The sequence below is a fragment of the Eschrichtius robustus genome, chromosome 2 (genome assembly GCF_028021215.1).
Source record: "Eschrichtius robustus isolate mEscRob2 chromosome 2, mEscRob2.pri, whole genome shotgun sequence".
Lineage (NCBI taxonomy): Eukaryota > Metazoa > Chordata > Mammalia > Artiodactyla > Eschrichtiidae > Eschrichtius > Eschrichtius robustus.
Genome location: NC_090825.1, coordinates 124,692,364 through 124,708,909, shown reverse-complemented (window position 1 = coordinate 124,708,909; position 16,546 = coordinate 124,692,364). Strand labels below are relative to the sequence as shown.

The 16,546-nt window shown below is 36.3% G+C and overlaps 1 protein-coding gene across 3 annotated transcripts in view; it reads right to left on the bottom strand.

Moving 5' to 3' along the window:
* Nucleotides 1-547: 547 nt before the first annotated feature.
* The window catches only part of SPINK5 (serine peptidase inhibitor Kazal type 5), a 75,079-nt gene continuing 59,080 nt past the window's right edge, over nt 548-16,546 (bottom strand). For all 3 annotated transcript variants that reach the window (XM_068534540.1, XM_068534542.1, XM_068534541.1), the window contains exons 27-31: nt 16,011-16,138; nt 15,058-15,157; nt 8,974-9,104; nt 6,360-6,450; nt 548-951 (exon numbers count right to left, since the gene is read on the bottom strand). In XM_068534540.1, the coding sequence (XP_068390641.1) occupies nt 943-951; nt 6,360-6,450; nt 8,974-9,104; nt 15,058-15,157; nt 16,011-16,138 (459 nt within the window). In that variant the 3' untranslated portion in view covers nt 548-942. The remainder of the gene's footprint in view (nt 952-6,359; nt 6,451-8,973; nt 9,105-15,057; nt 15,158-16,010; nt 16,139-16,546) is intronic.

Sequence of the window (16,546 nt, the reverse complement as noted above, 5' to 3'; positions counted from 1 at the left end):
ATTAGGTCTTTGTCTAGTTTAGTAGCCTCTAGCTATAATACATGTAGCTCTTGAGCACTTGACATGGGGCTGGTCCAAATTGCGATGTGCTGTAAGTATAAAATACATACCAATATCAAAGACTTAGTAAAAAAAAAAAAAAAAAGAAAAAGTTTATATTATTATAATGTTATATATCTTTTATATTTTGAAATGATAATAGTTTTGATATATTGGGCTAAATAAAATATATTACTAAAATTAATTTTACCCATTTCTTTTGTAGCTACTAGAAAATTTGAAATTACATATGTAACTAGTATTATATTTCTATCAGACAGAGCTGCTCAGACTTGCACACCTTGGTAACTCTTGTTGCCTTGGTCTTCCCCCAGACTATGTATGGGTCCAAGGCCCTGATAATAGGAAATTATGAATTATTGATTCATAGCTGGTTTGGCTTTATATAGCTGTTGGCTGCCTGGGAACCCCTACATCCCCACCTCTCTTCTAGACATTCCTTCCCAATCGTGGCAGCAACTTGAATTTGAAGAAAGCATTCTCCGTCCACTGATAGGCTTAGAAAAACAAAAAGGTAGAGTTCATTCAGCTTCTGCAAAGACAAGTTCCTATTATCCAGGCAGTGACAAAGAAATCCCAGAAATGGCGTTCTGTGGGGTTTACTTTTATTGAACAAGCAGTTGGACAGACAGCATTGTGATCAGGAGGTTTCCACAGCACAGACTGGATGAAGATGTCTCTGTGCCCTCAGATCACAGAATCTAGGAGGAAAGAGATGGAAAAGACTGAAAGTCAGTGAGTCCATTCCCCCAACAGTTCTGTATTGTTTTCTATAGTAAATAAGATGAGCTCTGAAGAATTCTTTGTATATACAGATGGTGAAGGTAGGCGATTCAGAATTGGGATACACATTTTCCCTCATGGCTTTCACCAACTCTTTCATCATTTGACCTACAAGAGAAGATGGGTAGGTTAGATGTTAGAAACTCAAAGACATTGTAGAAATGCAGGCTATACATTTATGATGGTAATAACATAGTCAAAGAAATCCATAGATTCCTGCATTCTGCTAAGAATGCACAATTTCAAATCACTTTCACATTTTATTCAGTTGATTCAGTGAGTATTTATTGAGTATCTAGTATATACTCCCTGTTGAGGTAGATACAAAAATGAACTCTGCTCTTGATTACATGAGACCCTCATGGTAATGAAAAAAGGAAGGTGTCATTCACATCTTTTCACAAAGGAATAAATTAAGCTTCAGAGAAGTTCACTGACTTGCCAAGATGTCACATTTGGTCAGGACTTAAGTCTAATTCCTCTAATAATTAATGCTTTACTATTATAGTTTGTTTTAGGCCATGCGATTTTAATCAGCTGTCTTCCTGCCTGACTCATCCATGTAGTTGTATATTCTTGAAATCAACATTTAAAACATTAAATCAACGTTTAAATTTTTTAAAAAGGTAACTGCATCTTGTCTGCTGGTACTACCTGGAACGCTAGCAGCATTATTATTCCAAACTCAAACCTCCATTTTAGTTCTCACATTAACCCCATCAGGCTTCCTTTGATTTGAGTTGGCAAGCTATGGTCTTGTTGAATCCTTGAAAATCTTTTGTCATGGAATTGAGAATAGTCATTTATTCATCTCAGAAAATAGTACTGGTATTTTTCTTAACATAGGCATTTCCTTCCAGTGTAGCTAATCTTTATTTAATTGAGATAATGCCTTTTCTAGAGCCGTTGGTTTTCAGAATCTCCTGACAACTAACGGATGGTGGCAGAGCACAAGAAATGAAGTCAGGGCTACAGTGGACCCCGAACAAATACTGATTAACTTTGGCAAATTGCAGGACTTCTCCCACGCTGATTTTCTGTAAAGTGGGAAAGATAATGACCCCTGCCCTAAATACAGACTTACTGTGAGGATGCAGAAGGAAAGAGCAGATAAAACTCTAAAGAGTTACATAAATCTTAGTAGTTACTGTATAATGAAAAGTACCTCTCAGAATAGTAAGTAAAAGTAGGATTTTCAGTCTATTTTTCCAGGAAAGTTGTGACTGGAAGTTGTGCCAGGCCTTTTATTCATTCTTGGGATTCCAGACTCTCTTAGGGAATCTTCTACAGAGGAACAAGGTTTAGGCAATAGTTTCCAGCATCCAGGATTTACACCCATAATGGTTATCAGAGCAGTGCTGGGCCATGACCCACCCATATCACCTTGGGGTATCCAATATCACATAATTGAATCATACAGCAGGAACTGAACTCATGCCCAGGACACCTCTTGCTCTAATGATTTGCTCCATCAGATAAAACCATAAATACTTCCTGTCATTAATAATGCCTGTTATATAACTCTAGCGGGAAAAAAAACACCCCAAAATGAAAGGAAGGAACTTGCAAAACCTTTTGTTCTTAGCTCTGGCAAGATGCTTCATTATTTGAATAAATACATCTTATTAGTATTATTCTATGGCAAATTCCTCATAAAGTAGTTTTCATCATGTTGTCTACATGAGATTACAGCAAGGCATGGTCTAAGGTGTGGTCTATAAGACTTGCATAAAGATTATTTTTACCTCCCTGTTTGAGATGTATGTGACCAGGTGTGTTTGTAAGATGGGGAGACACTATATTCTGGCAATAAAATGAGAAGCAAACCACTAACAGTTTATATCTAATAAGATAAGAAGATAGCCAACACAACATAGGGACTAGAGCAAAAGTTTAAAACCTCTCTTTATATATGTGTAATGCCCAGAGTAGATAAATGACTTTTTTAACCCACATGAGAAAACAGTGAAGGTCTCCTGACTTCATTCCAGTACCCTGCCTCCTACCCTGTGTTCCAGCTGCCAGTGTGAAACCAGAAACACCTAGCTTATAGCTCTTGTTTTTCCACTTTCCCATATCAAGTCTTGCTGAGTTCTTTTGAATATGGTCTCATCTAGTATTGCTTAAGATCCTCAAGTCTGGCGGAATTGTTTTTAATTCCATTATTGCCAGAGCTTTCTGTGGCAGTGCAATAGAGTAAAAACAGTTGTGAATAATAACTAGCTATTAAATCTTAACTTATTAAAATATTGTTTGTTTTATTAAAGATAAGTATATTTTAATACCAAATATAAATTTATTAAAATTATTTAAAAGAAATAAGCATTGTGCCAGGCTCTGTTTCTCTACATTCATACTTTAGACTCCTAGGCCTGATAATAATAATAAATGCCATTGCTTTTTAAACACTGGGCCAAATGCTTAGAAGTATTTATTAAATATTTTCAATAACTCAGTGAGAGCTTTGGTTTACATATTTATGTGATTTGCCAAAGGTCTCGCATATGAAAAACATCAAAAACTCTGAACCCATATTTATCTGGTAACAAAAAATTTTCTCTTATTTGAAAATTCCTAGTTTTTTCCCCAGGTCACATATCATCTTGCCTGAGGAAGAGATTCCTCAAATGCCATCACCAGGAAGAATGTTAAACTCAATACAGTAGTCCTCCTTACCCTCGGGATATATGTTCCAAGATCCCCAGTGGATGCCTGAAACCATAGATAGCACCAAACCCCATATATACTATGTTTTTTTTCCTATACATACATACCTCTGATAAAGTTTAATTTATAAATTAGGCACAGTAAGAGATTAACAATAATAATAAAATAGAACAATTATAAAGTTATGTGAATGTGGTCCTTCTCTCTCTCTCTCAAAATATCTTATTGCACTGTACTCACCCCTTCTTCTTGTGGTGATATGAGATAATACAGTGCCTGTGTGATGAGATTGAGGTGAATGATATAGGTATTGTGACATAGCATTAGGCTACCATTGACCTTCTGAATAGGTCAGAAGGAGGATCATCTGCTTCAGGTAATCCATCAAACTATGATGATGTGGATGGCTGGATGACAGGAGCAGATAATGTCAATGGTTGGGAATCTTTGATAGCTTCAGGGTTTTTTTGCCAAAAACTTTTGGAAGGACATTGTAATCGGAAGTTGTCGCTCTTTTTTTCTAACTCATCAAAGTGTTGCTGCAAAGGTGATCATATGGGTGACTTTAATGCTGTGTTCCATCCAAGGATCGTATTCCATAATTTTGTCCTTTAATATCTGTGCAATTTGAGACACTTTGGCAAATTTTGGTAATGTTCACATTGCTGGTTCTGCTTCAATTTCTTCATCTTCCTCTCCCTCTGTAGATGACTCAATAAGTTCTTCCAATTCCTCGGTCTTTAACACTTCTCAGTGGCCTTCAATATGTTCTTCCACTTCATCAAGCATGTCAGAATATCCTTTTCCATCAACTTGTCTTGCCCTGTGAATGATTTTCCTAACTTCTCCATTGATCCCCAGGAAGCCTTTAAAATCACTCATGACTTCATAAATTTTTCCAGCAGGCATTTACAGTTTCTAGTTCTAATTTATCCATTGCAGCTTTGAGGAATGTTATTGTGTCAGCAATAGTGAATGATTTCCAGCAGTGCATTTTGTTCAGATTAGGATCTGCATCAATTGCTGATCAAATGTAATCAAATACCAGGCAGGTGTATGTGACCTTGACAAATTGAATGATGCCCTGGTCAAGGGGCTGAAGTCATGAGGTTATATATAGAAGCAGAACTACAACCTTGAAATTTTCATTTTCATAGCAAGTAGATTCAGGATGGCCAGGTGCATTGTCTATTATTAGTAGGACTTTAAATTCCAAGCCTTCCTCTTCCAAGTATTTTTTCACTTCCGGGATGAAGCGTTGGTGGTAGCATTCCATAAACAAGATGGCTATCACCCATGCTTTCTGATTATGGTATCAGAACACAGGCAGATAATTTTTGTGTTTGAGAGCAAGTGGGTTCTTCACTCTGTACACTGTGCCTGGCTTAATCATATGCCCTGTGGTATGTACCAGAGTTAATCTGTCTTTCCATGTTTTATGCCTTGGTGCCTCCTTTGCACTTTTACGAATGCAGGTTCTATTGGGTATCTTCTTTCAGAGGAGCCTCATTGTAATTGAAGACTTGTTTTGTATGACATCCTTTCTCTTTAGTCAACCTTTTCAACTCTGTCAGAAATGTGGCAACAGCTTCTTCACTGGCAGACGCAGCCACTCCAGTAATTTTTATATTTTTCAGTCCAAATCTATTCCTGAATCTGTGTAACCATACTTTACTTGCAGTAAATGGCTTGGTGTCACTAATTTCAGGGGATCCCTTGCTGAAGTCTTGGTAGAGGCTTGATGCTTTCTGGCCCAGCACCTTGCTGCCAGTCAGAACACATTTTCTATTCATGTCTTCCACCCACCAATCTAATGCCTTTTCCATTCTAACTAAGCACTTATCACACAACGTGGCTGTAACTTTTGCAGTTTGAGGTGGAGCAGCAAAACTAACATAAATTTCTTTTTCCTTCTTCACAATTTCGTGGATAGAAGATTCATTCTTACCAAAGATCTGAGCGCCTCAGCACACAATGGTTTTTTTTTTCCCCTTATTAAGGTGAGAACTTTCACTTTGCACATAGAAGAAGAACTTTTTGGCTTTTCTTTGGCATATACGAATTGTCAGTGTCACTACTCTTGCGCTCTGGGGGCATTAGTCATTCAAATAAGGGTTATTTGAACAAAAGACTGTGATGTCATGACAGTTGATCTGATAACCTAGGTGGCTAGTAAGTGACTAAGAGGTGGGATATGCTGGAAAAAGGGAAGATTTACCTCCTGGGTGAGATGGAGCAGGACGGTGCAGGATTTCATCATGCTACTCAGAACAGCACACAATTTAAAACTTGTGAATTGTTTATTTTTGGAATTTTCCATTTAGTATTATTTTTGGACCTTGGGTAACTAGAACCATGGAAAGCAAAACCTCAGATAAGGTGAAATTACTGTAATGTGTGTCATAACATCCTTGTAGGGATTTAAATGAAAAAGGCAACTTTTCATGTTGGGAAACAGTTTAATGCAAAGTATTGATACGAGGATATAAGGTTTAAGTCCACTTCTGTCAGTATCTGACCACGCTTGGTCTCTGTCTCATCTTCGTATTGCAGATCACAGAAAATAAAACCAACTCTGCAGAAGTGTTACATTATGCACATTGCTCATAAACAGTCTGTCAATGATCCCAGTAAACTGTAAACATTTAAAAATATTAACTACTATATTTTTATTCCCACATATTTCAGTAATTACTTAATTATCTTCACAATGAAGATGTGACCAATTTTGGGGTTATCTGACCTAGTATCATTTCCCTGGCCAGAGAAATGTCGATCACTCAGTTCAAGAGAACAGAAGCAGAACCACCTGGTTCTAACACTGTAATCACGAAGGCCGGTGTACTTACAGATGCTGGCACTCTGAGAGGTGTTGTTTCTGGGTTGCTCTTCTCCTCACACCTTCCTTCACTGCGTATGCGTGTATTAGTTTGGCGTATTCTAAAACAGAAGAGGAAGTTTCAAAGATGGGAAAACTCAAAGTTATAATGAAAAAAAAAAAAAAAAAAAAAAAAGACAAAACACAACCAGGGATCAATGTGAGTGACATTTGGGCATCAAACCAGAACTGAAATTAGGGGTAGGGGCCGGGATCTGCATTCAGCTATTTTCCAGTAGGCATCATTCAGGTTTATTCTCTCTCTTCTGATTTAGCCCCAGATTTGTGCTCCAGGCCTGGATCTATTTCATCACATTTCATTCTCCTGTACACTATACAGTCATGGAATTGCTGAATGTCGGAAATAAACTTGGAGATCATCTAGAGCAAAAGCCATTATTTTATAGATGGGAAAACTGGATCCCAGAGAGAAGTTTGACTTTATTGGATACCTATAATGTGACTTGGGGATTATAAAATAGAATATATTTTGTAAAATGTATTTTATATAAATATATATAAATTCTATATGTATGTTATAAAATATAACAATATATGATCATAGAGTGTGAATTTTATATCAGTAGTTGGAAAGAATCTTAAAAGATGAATTTTAATGCCTTTCTCATAAGAAATATTGTATAGCAAACATCTACTTGTTTGCTTTGGTGATAGGAAACTCACCGTCTATCAGGACAGTTCATTTTGTCTTTGAACATTGTGCAAGTTGAAATTGCTTCCCTATAACTTCCTCTAAGACCATGGAAACCAATAATGTTCCATCTTGCCTGGGATAGCCTGAACCTTCTCTTCCTAATGTATACTCCCAGTTCTTTAGCTAAGCAATCCATCTTGAGGTATCCTTTATCAATATTTTTATTATGGGCATTTCTGTCATTTCTGAAGCTCCCTTGAGTAAACTTACTGTGGGTTTATACAGTTAATGGAATGCTTGTAGAGCACTGGATGGATAATTTAGGGCCTGACATTTACAAAAAAGAGAAGTTGAAGGATTTCTGGGGTGTAAATAAGACATATATAGCAACAGATTCATGAATGGTTGTACTCATTCCTTAAACGTTTAAGACATTTAAGAATTAAGATTCCTTAATTATTAAAACTCTGTAAGATCCATGGATAGACCTCAAGAGATTTATGTGCCCACAGATATTATGCATACAAATTTTTAATGTTTCATCATTTTCTTTTCCTTTGTGGAAGGAGGTAACTTTCTCTGTATTATCAAAGGAATCTTTGATCCCCAAATGTTTAAGGAACTCTGAGAGGTGTTGTACACACTAAGGAGGTAGATTTAACCTCCTGGATTTGGCCTTGGATATAACAGTAGTGTAGTGGAGAGAAAAGAAAACTGTGTTTAGACCCAAATCAACAAGATTAAAATCCAGTCTGATCTACTTCCTAGCTTTGTCATTTTAAACAAATTACCTGGACTCTTTGAGCCTCAGATTAACCTTCTGTGCAATGAAGATGATACCACTCTGTAGTGAGCAGTGAGGATTCAGTGAAACTGTGACTATGAAAGTGACTTACTTACAGATATAACACATAAAGCACTCATATTCAGATTTTAGTCTATGTATATGAACTGCAGAATGGCTCTTGCTTTTGTGAGTTAGTTGATTTAAAAGGAAATAAATGTAAATTCAGATATTTTCCTGGGATTGAAAAGCAGGATATCAGTCCCATCCTCACATTCTGGGCCTTGCTTATAGTGTTCTAAGAAGGAGAGAATGAACATATATGGACTGCAGTGTAAGTCTGAGGTGGGGTGGGGTAGAAAAGTCAAGATTTGCCACCATGCCCTTATTTAAAGCTGGTCAAATGAAGGCTGGGAACAGGTGAAGAATGTGAATGGAGGTGAGAGTAAACAGCATTCGAGCAGAAAAGCAACAAATCTACAACCAATAATTAAAGTATTAAAACAAATTCCTTGTATTTAACTAAAATAAAAATCGCAATTCTTCTCAATAATCCTGTGAAGTCAGCTGGCCCAGAGAACTATGTCAAGTTTTCCAGGGAAGAAAGTGAATCTCAGAATGATGAGATAATATGCCCACAGATAGATTATAATAAATTGAGAATAGGTCTGCCGTTTGCTCCAGTGTGCTTTCTTCTGCATGATAGCACTTCCTGCTCCAAGAAGACTTGGAGAGGATGGGAAATCTGCGACTATCAGGTAGTCATAAGGCCATTAGAGATTAGAGGCTGGGCTGACTCTGTATCGCAATGATTTTCAACTTTTTTCTCTTTACACGAAGGGTAGATGATGTTCACGCCCCCATGAGTGCACATGGGCTTAGATTTTCTCTAATTATTGTAACCCCACCACTTTTTCCTTTCTCTTCCACTCAGTAAACTATATGAAGTTTTATTAAAGGGATAACCTTAAATCCTCTGTATTTTATGCATGAATAAGATCATTCACAACATTTGAATTTTAACTGCTGTGATTAGTAAATTGGTTGCAACACACCTCACATTCATATCAGTACACTGCTGTGGGTCAACACTGTCATCAAGAGCCTCTACGCTGGAAGGTGGGCTCACTGGACTTGTATACTTACAGATTTTCGTGACAGAGCCTGCAAGGATTGTTGTATGTCTGGCCATCATCACCACAGACAGGCTGTAAATTCTTTGGACAAAGGTAACCCATCCTGGGTAATACTCGGTACGGTCTGCACATCTCAGAGTTCTGAACAAGCAAAACATAAAGCACATTTGCTCAATGGCACTCAAGAGATATGAACTTGGGGAAAACCTCTTGATTTCCTCAATCATGTATGAATAAATGGTTAGTAAAGGAACTGTAACATAGGTTATACAAACCCACATATTCGTTTCACACCATTGTTAGGTAGATTTAACCTCCTGGATTTGGCTTCTTTTTACTAGGGAAGATTAGTAGCTAAACCAAGATACAAGGAAAAACAAAGCAATAAGAAAGCAGAAATCCTACATGATACTGGGCACAGATAAACTGAGGTATGCCCATAGGAAAAAAGCTACCATGCAAGAAATAATATCCCTTTTTTTTTTTCTTAAATGAAGACACTGGTTATATACAATCTAGAAAGGAGAGACTCAGAGGTAAATGCTAGGTAACCACATGGGTTTTTGAGTCCCAGCTCTGCCACTAACTAGAGGAGTGATTTATCTGACTTCTCTGAGCCTTAGTTTCTCATCTGAAAAACATGAAGAATAATAGCTCTTGCCTCATATTGTTGTTTTAGGGAATCAAATCAGATAATGCATTTATATGCGTACATAATACGGTGTTTGGCACACACTAAGTGCTCAGTATATGTTAGTTGTCAGTATGTTTCCCAAGGTAAAAAATACATAGATTTTTCATGTAGAAGAAGGAACATTATTTGTTCTTGGCAGTCTTTTGGAAGTGTGAGTTTAATAATGATGATGATGATAATAATAACAACAACAACTTTATTAATCTTAAAGTAGGACCAAAGGGAAAAAAACACAGAGAAATTTTAAAAATAGGATTATGAAAGACTTAAATTCAGTGGTGTCAATAATTACATTAATATTAATAGGACCAAGTACTTCAGTTAAAGAACAGAGATTATCAGACTGGAGAAACAAAATGACTCAGCTTATAATATTTACAATAAGTATACTTTAACTAAATCTTTTTTTTTTATAATAACTTTTTTTAACATCTTTAGTGGAGTATAATTGCTTTACAATGGTGTGTTAGTTTCTGCTGTATAACAAAGTGAATCAGCTATACATATACATACATCCCCATTTCTCCTCCCTCTGCGTCTCCCTCCCACCCTCCCTATCCCACCCCTCTAGGTGGACACAAAGCACGGAGCTGATCTCCCTGTGCTATGTGGCTGCTTCCCACTAGCTATCTATTTTACATTTGGTAGTGTGTATATGCCCATGTCACTCTCTCACTTCACCCCAGCTTACTCTTCCCCCTCCCCGTGTCCTCAAGTCCATTCTCTACATCTGCGTCTTTATTCCTGTTCTGCCCCTAGGTTCTTCAGAACCTTTTTTTTTTAAGATTCCATATATATATATATATATATATATATATATATATATATATATGTTAGCATACGATAATTGTTTTTCTCTTTCTGACTTACTTCACTCTGTATGACAGTCTCTAGGTCCATCCACCTCACTACAAATAACTCAATTTCTTTTTATGGCTGAGTAATATTCCATTGTATATATGTGCTACATCTTCTTTATCCATTCATCTGGCAATGGATGCTTAGGTTGCTTCCATGTCCTGGCTGTTGTAAATAGAGCTGCAATGAACATTGTGGTACATGACTCTTTCTGAATTATGGTTTTCTCGGGGTATATGCCCAGTAGTGGGATTGCTGGGTCGTATGATAGTTCTATTTGTAGTTTTTTAAGGAACCTCCATACTGTTCTCCATAGTGGCTGTATCAATTTACATTCCCACCAGCAGTGCAAGAGGGTTCCCTTTTCTCCACACCCTCTCCAGCATTTATTATTTGTAGATTTTTTTATGATGGCCATTCTGATCAGTGTGAGGTGATACCTCATTGTAGTTTTGACTTGCATTTCTCTAATGATTCTTTAACTACATCTTTATATTTCAACCAGTAGGTTACAAGTAAAAGGATGGAAAATATATACATGCAAACACTCGTCATATAAAAGGTGGTATATCTATATTAATATCCCACAAAGTAGAATTTAGGACAAGAAGTAATAGCAGAGATAAAGAAGAGAATTTCTAATTATAAAATAATAAATTCAGTAATTAACAAGCCCAAACATTTATGTACCTAAAGTATAGTTTCAAAATATCTGAGGCAAAAATTGACTGACTGAAGGGAGAAATTGGCAAATTTGCAAACATAAATGGAAATATTAACATACTTCTTTTTATAATTGATACCACAGACAAAAAATATCAACATATAATATTTGAAAAACAAAATTAACCAGCTTGACCTAAATGATAGTTGTAGACCTCTATATCTGACAGCTGCAGGCTATACATTCCTTTCAAGTGGACATGAAATTGTTGCCAAAATAGACCACATTCTGGGTCATTAAGCCAGTGTTGATAAATTTCAAAATTGAAGTCATAAAATGTAAGTTTTAGGATCACAGTGGAATAATTATAGTAATAAATGATAGCTATAAAATTCCTCAGTATTTAGAAATTAAGCAACACACTTCTAAAGAACTCATGACTCTAAAGTAATCATAATGGAATGTAGAAGTGTTTTGAACTGAATGATAATGAAAATACAAAATATCAAAACTCAGTAGCTAACGCAGTGATTTGAAGGAAAGTTTTAAGTAAATACATAAATAGAAAACCTTTTAAAATCAATAAACCTCCATTTCAAGAGACTAGCAAATAATAAGCAAATTAAGCTCAAAGGAAATAGAAGAAAACAAATAATAAAGAAATTTATGAACTAGAAAACAGAACAAAGCCAAACATTGGTTGTGTGAAAAGATTAATAAATTGATAAACTATTTACAAAATTGACAAAAATGCAAGAAACACGCATTAGCAATATTAAAAATAAAAAGTGGTACACTATATAAATATAGATATTAAAAGGATAATGTGGAAGTGTTATTAATAACTGTATGCCAATAAATTTGACCACTTAGGCCGAATTAACAAATTCCTTGAAAACCACTTTCTGAGAAGAAATAGAAAATTTAATAGTAGTCTGTCTGTTGATACTTATTTCAGAGGTATAAAGAAGTATTTTCTAATTCGTTTTGTTAAATAATTCAAACATCTAAAGGGACTGTTTTAGATTGTGGTGAGTTCCATATCAATAGAGATAATTCAGGGAGAGTTTAGACAAGCACCTTCTAAGAATCACTGGTAAAGGTAGGACTGAACCAGGTATATCCTTAGTATTTTTCAGGTATCTGCTGCCCCAAGGTTGAACTACTAAAATAAAGGATTATAAAGAAGCAACAAGGACAGAATTATGCTTCTCTTTTCTTACATAGCACATCAACTCTGAACAAATTCTCCACCTCCAAAATAGACCTAGGATTCATCCACCTCTCATGACCTCCACCACTACCACCTTGGTATAAACCAGCCTCTGTGGATTACTGCTGTGGCTAACTAGCTGTCTAGATTTTGCTCTTGTCCTCCTGCAGTGTATTTTCAATTCAGCAGGCAGAGTCATTCTTTTAAAACATAAATCACATCACGTCACTGCTCTTTTCAAAACCTTCATTCAGAATAATAACTAACGCCTTTAAAATGGTCTACAAAAAAAAAAAAAAAAAGGTCTACAAAATCCTACATAAGATGGCCTCCTGTTACTTTAATGACTTCCTCCTTTATGACTGTCTCTGTGGTCACTCTGTGTCAGCTGTACTGGGCTCCTTGCTGTACTGTGATCCCTGCCTCAAGGCTTTGCTGTTCCTCTTCTCGGAATGTTCTCCCCTCACTTACATGTATGGAATTAATCCCTTTAGGAGGTGCAAATGTCACCTTCTCAGAGAGCTCTTTCCTGTACAAGCTACTTGAAATTGTATCCCAGCATTTACTATAGCATTTTTCTACTTTATTTCCCCCTTGCTATCACATTTTATTTATTCACATCATCTATGATCTGTGTTCTTCCAGTATAAACTCCATAAGTGTAGAGAGTTCTGTCTGTTTAGTTTATGGCTGTTGTTCTCATATGCACAGTAATGTTTGGAAAATAGTAGGTGCTTAATAATTATTTGTAGAATGCATAAATGATAGCTAAATAAATGACAATGAATAATGAATGTTGTTCTCTTCCCCAAGAGAAAGCTCAGCTCAAAACCAGGTTATTCAGGAGGAAGCATGATCGGGTTTCTGGTCTGCTGGTGATATCTTATTTCTTGATCTGGTGTTAATAGCACAGATGTGATCACTTAGTAATAGCTGTACACTTATGATATATACACTTTTTCTATATGACTATTATACTTCAGTAAAATGTTTGTTTTTTTTTAAAATAACACATTTCGGGAGGGACAAATTGGGAGATTGGGACTGACATATACACACTACTATATATAAAATAGATAACTAATAAGAACCTGCTGTATAACACAGGGAACTCTACTCACTACTCTGTAATGGCCTATATGGGAAAAGAATCTAAAAACCAAGAGTGGATATATGTATATGTATAACTCATTCACTTTGCCACATACCTGAAACTAATACAACATTGTAAATCAACTGTACTCCAATAAAAATATGAAAAAAAAACAGATTTGATTATTCACAATAGCCAAGATACACACACACACACACACACACACACACACAGAGACAATGGAATATTATTCAGTCATGAGAAAAGGAAATCCTTCCATTAGTGACAACTTGGATGAATCCTGAGGGCACTATGCTAAGTTAAATAAGTCAGACAAAGAAAGTCAAATACTGTATGACATCACTTATGTGTGGAATCTAAAAAAGCTGAACTCATAGAGACAGAGAATAGAAGGGTCATTAACCAGGGGATGGTACTGGAGAAAATGGGAGACATTGGTCAAAGGGTACAAGCTTTTAGTTAAAAGATAAGTTCTCGGGCTCTAATATATGGTATGGTGATTATAGCTAATAATACTGTGTTATATACTCAAAGTTGGTGAGTAGATCTTAAATATTCTCACCACAGAAAAGGAATGGTAATTATGTGAGGTGATAGAGGTGTTAGCTAACACTATAATGGTAATCATTTTACAGTCTGTAAGTCTATCAAATCAATGTGTTGTACGCAAATTTACATAATGTTATATGTCAACTATAGCTCAATAAAGCTGGGGGCAAAATAGCAGATTTTGTCAATAGCTCTTCTCCATGCTTAGGGATCCCTAGTATAGTGCCTAATTTACTAGAAATATGTAATTAGTATGTATTTCACTAGTGTAACTCATCTATTATTCTACTTGATTTGGGAAAATAATTAGATAAAATTCATGTTTGATACCTTTCTTTCTTCTTTTTTGGGTCATCAGATTAGGTGCTAAAGTCTCCCTTCTAGGACCCAATTCAAGATTGCACTTTGTGAATGAATATACTTCATGCTCTCATATCTTCTTTACTTCTTTCTACTCCTGACCTTGGCAAAGCTCTAAAAAAGCAATCCCATTAGGCTCAATGTAAATATAATAAGTATAAAATTACATATTTATATTTACATAAGTATATAATAAGTATAAATAAGTTCAGCATAGCATTCCAGGCTACTGGGAAAAGGACTTGGTTTGGAGGGGGAGTGGGAGGAAGCTGGGTGAAGAGCCTTTCTGGTTTGCTGAAATTAAAGAATTGAGGCTCCTAACTGCTTACCTGACTGCATGTGCCAGAAGTCACATTCATTATACACCCACTTTTCAAAATTTCAAAAATGTATTAAATTCGCTTGGAACAGGGCTAATAATCTCAAAGAGCACAGCATAATGCACCAGTGAGTAATCTCAGAACTCTTTACTAAGCATGAACTCTATTTAATCCTTGAAAGTACTTGAGGCTGTACTGAATCAGTCCTTCCTAGACCTTTACATGGAATGAGGTTTATAGAGGGCAAATGTCAACAGACCCCCCCCCCCCAGAATAAGCAAATTAAGTTAATAAGTAACTTTTTAGAAATAGTAATTCTTACCAGAGAAGAAATGGAGGAATCTGGGCTGTCTTCCTCTTCAGAAGATCTAACGTGGGATGGCTTTTCTCGAATTCTTGTCCTTTCCAAAGCTTCTTTTTGACTAGAGAAGAAGACAAGTATTTTAAATTTACATCCACAAAGACTAGCTCCTATAGCTTCCAGTGGGAAGTTAAACATTTCTAATAAAATATGATGGAACCACAGAACATTGAATGAGAGAGTGACCAGGATGACATGTTAAGAAAAGTATACAGCTGGGAGCTGGCTTAACACTCCCATTGCTTAATAGATGTGTGACCTTGGTTAAGTTGTTTAAATTCCTTGAACTTAGATTTCCTAGAACATAAAAAGAGGATAGTATTGGTAATTCCTACCTCAAGGAACATACTATGAGGAGCTAAAAAAAAAATAAATAAATATTATTATTATTGTGTTCATAGTGTTTTTTCACAACCATCATCATCACCATCATTATCATCATCTATCATGTCCATTGGTCCCCAAAGATGGTTGTTCATCAGAATAACCTAGAGACCCTTTCTAAAAAACAAATTCCTTAGCCTTGGAGAGTCTGAATTAATATATTTTGAGGTACAAAAATCTGTGTGTGTGTGTGTGTGTGTGTGTGTGTTTAAGACTTCTCTGTTGAGTCTGATCTAGTTGTAGAACAAATATTTGGAATAATTTCTTGTAACTAGGATCCTGAGCGTTGAAAAACATTTTTTAAGCTACACAGCTAGTAAATATCATGGTTAGAACTTATATTGGGATTTCCTGTCTTCAAATCCAGGTGTTCTTTCTCCTGTACCAGGTGTTCTCAACTTAAGAGCCTTGCATCTAAAGACTTGGTTTAAGGTCCACATGGATTCATGAGCACAAGTGTATTTAATCAACAGTCTCTAAAAATGCAGTTCCCCCACTAGCTGAAGGGGTCACAGGATCCTCTTACTCACAGGATAATTCTGCACATGCAGCACTTGCTTTTATATAACTTTCCATCAGTACCCCGCACAGGGTCATTCTCTCGAGTACGCATGAGCTCGTCATTCCTCACATACTCCCGAAAGTTACAGCACTCATCCTAGAAAATGAGAAAGGGGAAGTGGGCATGGTTTTTTCCCTTCTTGGATTGGTGGTTTTCTCAAACTTGGTTTTAGGAAGTCCTCTCTTGGCTCTAGTCTCAAACTCACTACACTTATCCCGGCAATGGAGGCCAAGATACGCCCAGACTGTCTAAACTTTCCATCCTCCGAACCTCTCTGCACTGGTCCTGGAAATGTAAGGAAACACAGAACAACACTTGATAGACCTCCTCGTCTCCCTTGCCCTTTCCATCAATCCTTCCTTTCCCCCATTTTCCACATGAGATATACTCTTGACCAAAGGACAATCCCACAGGAATCTAACTCTACAAATGTGATTATCACTGTTAAAGGACTGATTGAAGATGTCTTCTTTGTGATCTTGAAAAGCACATAGAAAAGGCAGC